General features: G+C 43.7%; 1 protein-coding gene across 1 annotated transcript in view; it reads right to left on the bottom strand.

The window, feature by feature from the left end:
• Window positions 1-841, bottom strand: part of SHROOM4 (shroom family member 4) — a 211,783-nt gene extending 210,942 nt beyond the window's left edge. Inside the window, exon 1 of the mRNA XM_024116902.2 lies at window positions 725-841. Within this exon, the coding sequence (XP_023972670.1) occupies window positions 725-841 (117 nt within the window). The remainder of the gene's footprint in view (window positions 1-724) is intronic.
• Between the last annotated feature and the right edge of the window lie 7,265 nt (window positions 842-8,106).

Here is an 8,106-nt window from a genome sequence, read left to right as displayed (position 1 = left end):
GGCGGCGGCGGCGGCGGCACAGCTGCGCTCCATGGCGCAAAAGTTTCCTCCACTCTCCTCAACGTGCAGGAAATCTCGCCGGCGCTGGGGCAGGACTCCGGCGGGAGGGAAAGGCCGAGCCCAAGCGGCAGCAGCAACGCCCCACCGGCTGAATGGATATGCGCGCGTCCGGCCGTGGGAAGTGAGGCTGACGAAAGCCACCGATGCCTCGTCTCCGTTCCCACACCGGACCCTCGCCCCGCAACCTGCCCGGGCGAGATGGCCCGCCGGTCGATCCAGGGACCGACGCCGTGAAGAAATGTGCCAAGGCGCCTTGCCTGTCCCTTCAGCCCCTCGCTGTCCCTCAGGGGCACGGGAACTTCCAAGGAGGAACCCCCAACAGCCACCACTTCCTCCAGCTCCAACGGAGGGGAGCAGCCGCCCAGACACTGGGGAGCAGAATCGGCCCCCGAGCCCTTCCGAGGGTGTCTGCGCGCGGGGCTCTAACCCGGGGCCGGCCGCATTCTCATCCAGCGCTCCCGCCACCCCGAAGGGGTGTCCGCGCCGGGGCTGGTGGCCAGACCGCCCCCCCCCACCAGGGCAGCTAATGCTTCACGTCGGGGCTTTCATCCCCAGCACCGAACAAGTTTCAAAGTTGGTCTGAGGGCCGCGTCCCGCGGCAGCCTGCACACCCGCTCGCCCATTCAAAGTTGGGCACCGCTGGGACAGAGCCTCCAGTTCTTACCTTAGACACTGTGAGCGGTTCGCAGTGTTCCAGACCCCCCTTAAGGGTGAAGCCCCAGGGCGCCCCCCCTTGCAGCTGCACAGGGACGTACTGGAAGGACCCAGGCCGGTTCTCCATCCTCCGCTCGGCTCAGGGCCGCGGGGCTCCTTTTCCGCGGGGGCTACGTTGCCTCCGCCCCCAGCGGCTCCACCACCATAGCCCTCCAGCGCTACGCCACCCCGCACCGCCCTGCTCCGCCTACTCTCCTGGCTGGAGACGCTCGGGCAGCGAGCGAGCACAAGGAGGAAATGACACGGAGCTGGAGAGAGGGGGAGAGAGGGGGGGAAAGGAGAAGGAAGAAAAAAAAAGAAAAGAAAAGAAAGAAGGAGAGGCGGAGGGATAGCGCGTAATGGACAAGAAAATGGAGCAATGGGGAGGTGCAGTCACTGGGACCTCGCCTATAGGATCGCTGGGGAGTGGGAGCAAGGCGAGGCTTCACATCAATTGTTACATTGTTTCATTCAAGCAGGCCCCCCTCTTTGGTTCTCCTCCTTACTGCAGAGTTCCCCGCCCCTCCAGCCAGCCGAGGCAAGGGGAGGTGAAAGTCGTTAGTGTGGATGGCCCGCGTGGCTGAGTGGGCTGAAATGCTGGTTTCCCGATTAGCGCGTTCATGTTTCTCTGACTGCCTTTTTCTTCTGAAGGTCCCGAGAACCGGGTCCTGGGAGGGTTACAAAGCTGCTCATTTGTGGACCTTGCCTAGAGGGATGGAAAGTCAAGCAAGCAGGCCAGCGAACACAGTGGGGCTGTGTGTGTAGGCTGCTCTGTGTGTATGAGCTAGGTGTGTGGGGTCATTATGAAACATCGCCCCGGAGCATAGTTTAAATAAAGAAGCACTTTGAGGATGCCCCCTGCCCAGGCTCAGCCGCACCCTGGCTCAGTGCTGGCGTCTATGGGTAGCACTGTGCTCATGTATGTTCCAGTCATCTGGAGTTCCTGGCACGGCCTTGCACTTGCCCCACTGAGATGACCAAGCCAGGAATCAGCAAACTTTATGACTAGCAGTATTGTTTTCACTCCTAAACAAACCTACAGGAAGGAGCATCCATTGATAAGCTGGCCAATTAACAATGTGGTGTCTTTTGGAAGAATGGGCTTTTAGACAGGGGCCAGAATGTCTCTGCTCATCTGTTCATGCTTGAGGCTGTAGTGTCTGAGCTGAACTTTTAGAACAGACCAAACAAATACCCACACTAATAGTCCCCAAAAGTGAATTTGTTACTAAATCTTGGGCTGATTTCTCAGTCTTGACCTGGGCACGGTTACCACCTCTCTCTGAGGTGTTGTCTCTGGAGCCACATTCAGGCAGTGAGTTTTTAAAGAGCTTCGCAGTAGCAGGGAAAGTTTTGACAACTCAGTGGTGACTCCACAGGACCCCTCAATGCTCTATTTCCTGTTCCATCTCTTGCCTTCTTCTGCAGTTTCTTCTTCATCGCCAAGAACACACACCATGACACCCTTACTTCCACAGTCAGCTTTCTGCGGACAAGGTTGTCACTCTTTGCTTCCATTTCCGCACCTGTCACAGCCTCTTCAACACACTTCAGCCTGTGTGTGCCCCTTCAGGCCACTGAAACTTCTCTCACAGGCTCTCCTCCCTCCCCCAATCCTTTCTTCTCTGCCTCCTGGACTGTCTGCATTATATGATGGTGACCTGACTTTTCTTTAATAAAACTGCAGTTTCGGTGTTTATAACTTGCTTTTTAAAAGTCCTTAGATGTGTATAACTGATTCACTTTGCTGTACAGTAGAAACTAACACAACATTGTAAGTCAACTATACTCCAATAAAAATATTTTTTAAAAAACAAAAAAGGAAAAAGTCTTTAGAGATGATTCACATGGGGAACCACCTTCAATCTTTTAGATTTTTAGACCTGCAAAAATCCTTTCAATCATGTTCATTTTTTTGTTTGCATTTCTCCTACTAGAAAGCAGAAAATTTGAGAAAATGGCAGCTGAGTTTCTTGATTGCATGTCAACCTATGACATAACACTCATTTGTTCTGTCCCACCTCGAAACTGAGTTTTTTTTTTCCTTCATCTTCTTTTTGAGATAAGACTTCTATCTCCATGATTGTCACTTGGTAAAACTTAGCATGTTTCAGTTTCAGCATATTGAAATCTATAAAGTGCAGTTCACAGGATCTGTGGTCATCACTCAAGGTCTACTAGAATTATGTGTCTAGACTAGAGAAAAGAGATTGGGAAGCAGGAGACACACATGTGAGCCCTGGCCTTGTCACTAACTAGATGGGTGACAAATCACTGAACTGTTTTCAGTCTCATTTTTTTTTCATCTGTAAACTTCAGCTAATAAGCCCTGACCTCCCTCCCTCTCAGGCCTGTTGAAGGCTAAAATGAAATAATACATATGAAAACACTTTGGTAAGGAAAGAGTCAAAATCCTCACAACCTTATTATGAAAGCAAGCACTGAGCTAGCCTTTAACCAATCTATTTTCATTCCAAGACTTACTCAACACTGATGTCTTGTTGCACTCTTCAGTTTATCCTTTCCATTATTACAGCAAAAGAACATAAATTACGTAGCTCCTGGTGCAAACAGCACAAAAGTAGCAATTTTGAACATCGGTTGGCTGGATAATCTTGCTTCTTTACTGATAAAAATTACTGCTAGTGGCAGGGATCTCATTCTTCCTTGGAAGTACAGTTAGTGGGAGCATGATTATGTAATGGAAAGGGTACTGGGTAGGATGTGAGATGCCTGGATTTTAAGCTGGTTCTGCCATTAAATTGCTGTGTGATATTAAGCAGATCACTGCCCCTCTCTGTTAATGGAAAATATTGAGCTACTTGATTTATTAAGTTCCTCTACAGTTTGAAAATTCTGGGACTACTTCCTGGCAAATGGCTAAACATAGTTATATGTGCAAACAAAGCCTTAATGATGGAGATGAACCATATGAAAATAAAGCAATGGAGAAGAGTCCAGGGGTGTATTTCTCTCCTCCTCTCTCTCTCTCTCTCTCTCTCTCTCTCTCTCTCTCTCTCTGTGTGTGTGTGTGTGTGTGTGTGTGTGTGTGTGTGTGTGTGTGCAGCCAATGGACAGATGATAAATTCACTCTAAAGTATGTTAAATTGCCTGTGGGTAAAAAGGTGGAAAGTCCAGTAGGCAGGTAGAAATAGGAAACCGCATATCAAGAGAGGAACGGTGATTGATAATACACATTTGGATTATAGTTGAAGCCATTTGGAGTGGATAATCTCATGCAGGGATATCAGAATGATAAGAAAATGGAGATTTAGATGAAACCTTGGATTATGCTAATATCTAAAATATTATGCTAGTATTTAAAAGTCAAGAAGGATCACAAAGGATCTAAAAAGGAGCCAACATGGGAGGTGGGCAAAAGGTCCATCAGCAGAAACAGGGAGAGAGAAATTAAAAACAGGTTGTTTACTTCCACCTCATAAAAAAAAAATCCTCACAGAAGTCTTTTCTCATTAGAAATCTATTGACCAGTTTACCTTTGTTGGTAGGAAGGAGATTTAAATAGCAGTCCTTCTTTGAACTTTTTTATTTTTTAACACAAATTTGAATACAATTTTCCTCATAGTAGCGCCTCTAGCTCCTTTCTCAATTAAGGACTCTTTTGAGAGTCTAGTGAAAGCTATGCACTCTCTCCCCTAGAAACTCCTGGAAAGCTATACATTATCACGCCATGTTGCATATAGTTTGGGCTGAGGCTTATAGACCCTAGCTTCAGAATCCTTACTCTAGTAAAAGATCAGATTTTTTTTTACTGTGGCAAAAGTATATGACATGAAATCTACCCTCTGAACAAATTTTTAAGTGTAGAGTACAGTATCATTAACTACATGCACAATGTTGTACAACAGATTTCTAGAACATTTTCATCTTGCTTGACTGAAACTTTGTACCCATTGAATAGCAACATCCATTCCTACCTCTCCTCAGCCCCTGGCAACCATCATTTCACTCTGATTCTATGAATCTGACTATTTTACATTTCTCATATAAGTGGAATCATGCAGTATTTGTCTTTTTGTGACTCGCCTATTTCACTTAGCAATGTTCTCAATGCCCATCCATGCTGTAGCATGACAGTATTTCCTTTTTTAGGGCTGAATAATATTCCATTATATATATATATATATATATATATATATATATATGCATATGTCTCACATCTTCTTTATCCATTCATCAGTCAATGGGCGTTTAGGTGTTTCCACCTCTTGGCTCTTGTGAATAATGATGCAATAAACTTGGGAGTGCAAATATCTCTTCAAGATCCTGATTTAAATTCTTCTGGATAAATACCCAGTTGTGAGATTTCTAGATCATATGGTTGTCCTATTTTTAATTTTTTGAAGAACCTCTGTACTGTTTTCCATGCTGGCTGCACTGTTTTACATTGTCATCAACAATGCACAAGGATTCCAATTTTTCAACCCCCTTGCCAACAATGGTTAATATGAATTTCTGGTTTTTTTAAATAATGGCCATCCCGAACAGGTATGGTGTGATAGACATTGCATTTCCCTGATGATTAGTGAGTTGTGCATCTTTTCATATACCTGTTGGACATTTGTATGTATTCTTTGGAAAAAAGTCCATTCAAATCCTTTGCCCATTTTTTAATCAAGTTATTTGCTTTTTCTTTTTTCTTTTTTTCTTTCTCTTTTTTGCTGTTGAGTTGTATGAGTTCCTTATAGATTTTAAATATTAACTCCTTATCAGATATATGGTTTGCAAATATTTTCTCCCATTCTATAGGTTGCCTTATCTACTGTTTGTTTTGTTAGGTTTTGTGTTTTCTGTGCAGAAGCTTTTTATTTTGATGTAGTCCCATATACTTATGCTTGTTCCCTATGCTTTTGGTGTCATATCCAAGAAATTGTTGCCGAGACCAACGTCACAAAGATTTCCCCCTATGTTTTCTTCTCTGAGTTTTACAATTTCAGGTCTTATATTTAAGTCTTTAATCCATTTTGAGTTAATTTTTGTGAATGGTAAGATAGGGGTCCAGTTTCATTCTTTTGCATGTGGATATCCAGTCTTCTCAAGATCATTTGTTGAAGAAACTACCCTTTGCCCATTGGATGTTCTTGGCTCCCTTGTCAAATATTAGCTGAATGTCTGTGCGGGGGGTTATTTCTGGGCTGTCTATTCTGTTCTGCTGGTTTATATGTCTGTTTTTTATGCCAATATCCTGTTGTTTTGATTACTATAGCTTTCTAATATATTTCAAACTCTGGGACTGTAACGCTTCTAGCTTTGTTCTTCTTTCCCAAGATTGCTGTAGCTATTTGGGGTCTTTTGTGGTTCCATACAAATTTTCGGAATTTTTTTCTATTTCTTTGAAAAATGCCATCGGAATTTTGATAGGGATTGCATTGAATCTGTAGATCACTTTGTGTAGTATGGCCATAACAGTTCTTTTAAAGGGCTTACATATTTACTGAAACAATGTTTCAACAGAAAATTTAGTATTCATTCAGTGGGCTTAATTTGCCCTATATTCAGAGGACAATTGCTAAATGCTAGGCACCATGCAACACATTTTTCATGTATTATTGGCAATGATTACAATGACCCTGCAAAGTAGGTATTAGTAACTGTTTTCCAAGTGAGGAAACTAAGTCAGGAAATGGTAAAACCAGGATTTCAAGGCAGGGAGGCTGCAGAAGCATCCTGCGATGACTTTATTAATCATGTCTCTGTCATATTCTCCTCTTTTGCAGGGGAGGGAAGGGTTTGGAATGCTCCATTCTGCTCTCTTCATGTTTCCATTTGGGAGTACTTCTGTTAGAATAACTCTCTTGGCCTCTTTCCCCACCTTTGGGTGAGTTGGCAATTCTGTCTAGCTAAGTGGGGAGGGTATTAAGAAGCCTATTATGGACATCTGCATATTCCTTTTTCTCCAATCCAGATTTTAACAGTAATAAACAGATATTTTAAAACTCTGCCTCTCTGCTTTCCATGTCTCTCAATTGGTTCTGAACTTGTGTGTGGATGAGAGTATTAACATTCACCACTACCACCCAAATATATCTACCCAACCCATTTTATGCAATTTGTGTGTCCTCTGTCCACTTTCTATTCCATATTGTCTTCTGAATGTCTATATGGGCCTGTTTCTGAATGCAGCTCTGATTGCCTAGGTGCCTCTGTGTCTGTACATCTGTATAACAGGAAGTGTATGTGGGTGTTAGGCCCAAGCTCCATGCAGTCCTCAAGGGAGGTTGATCTGAGTATGTGCGGGGGAGAGAGGGAGAGAGAATGAAGATGTGTTCCTTGAACTTAGCTTTGAGGGCCACCTTCCCACAGTGATCATGCTGATTCTTGAAGCAGGCTCTACCTTCTCCCTTAGAAGCAGCTCTACCTCAAAAGACTGCTTAGTTCCATTTCTTTCCCTTTCCTTCCATTCTGGGGTCACAGACTTCCTACTTCCTGTCTGTGTGCTAGCAGTCACTATTTCAGAAACCCTTTCTGTGCTGCCTCACAGATTGTTTGAAGATTATTTAGAGACTAGGGAAGTTCTCATTCGTCACAGGCAAATGATCCTATTAGAGAAATCTAACCTGTGTTTTGTGATTGTTATCTTGTGTACTATGGCACATACTTCTAAAATACTCAAGTCATCTTCTTAATTTCATCACTCCCTTGGGAAAAATAAGGTAAGAGTCAGAATTAGAGTCACCATTTTACAGGTGAAACCAAAGGCAGAATAGATTCATTGCTTTACTAATCATCCCTCCATGCTTTCTTGGAAAATCAAGTATTGGTGGACCCAGAATATTCCTGGGCCAGTTGACTCATAGGCAAAGGGGGACCCAAAGCATTTTTTAATGAAACAGATTATGTCATAAATGATATCAAAAAGTGTTCATTTTTAATCTCATCAATTGGATCTATTGGACTATTCTACTTGGATTTCTAAGGCCCTTGTTTCTCCATTTATCCCCACCCTGCCCAACAATTACCCTGGCTCTTCTGAATGTTTCTCACAGAGGAGAGATCTGGGGCAATGATAATTATCAGTGGAGAGGGAAAAAAGTCTAGTGTGGCAGGTATTTTTCATATACAAATTACAAGAAAATAATAGCAAGCTCCTCGCTCCCACCTAGTATACACCTAAAGGCGTGTGTGTTGTTGGGGGGAGGTGGGAGGTGAGGATTGCAACAAAGGACAAATCTAAGTAGACTAACCTACTAAAGAGTCTGATTCCTGGGGAATTTTGCCTGGGGCTAGGGAAAGTCATTACAATAGAGGCCTGTTTCTTTTGAATTAAAGCTAGTATAACATTAGCCTACAAAATTCTGTATCTGGGACAGTACTTTTGTTAAATAAATCATA

The sequence above is a fragment of the Physeter macrocephalus genome, chromosome 21 (assembly GCF_002837175.3).
Source record: "Physeter macrocephalus isolate SW-GA chromosome 21, ASM283717v5, whole genome shotgun sequence".
Lineage (NCBI taxonomy): Eukaryota > Metazoa > Chordata > Mammalia > Artiodactyla > Physeteridae > Physeter > Physeter macrocephalus.
This window is presented reverse-complemented; position numbering and strand designations above follow the sequence as displayed.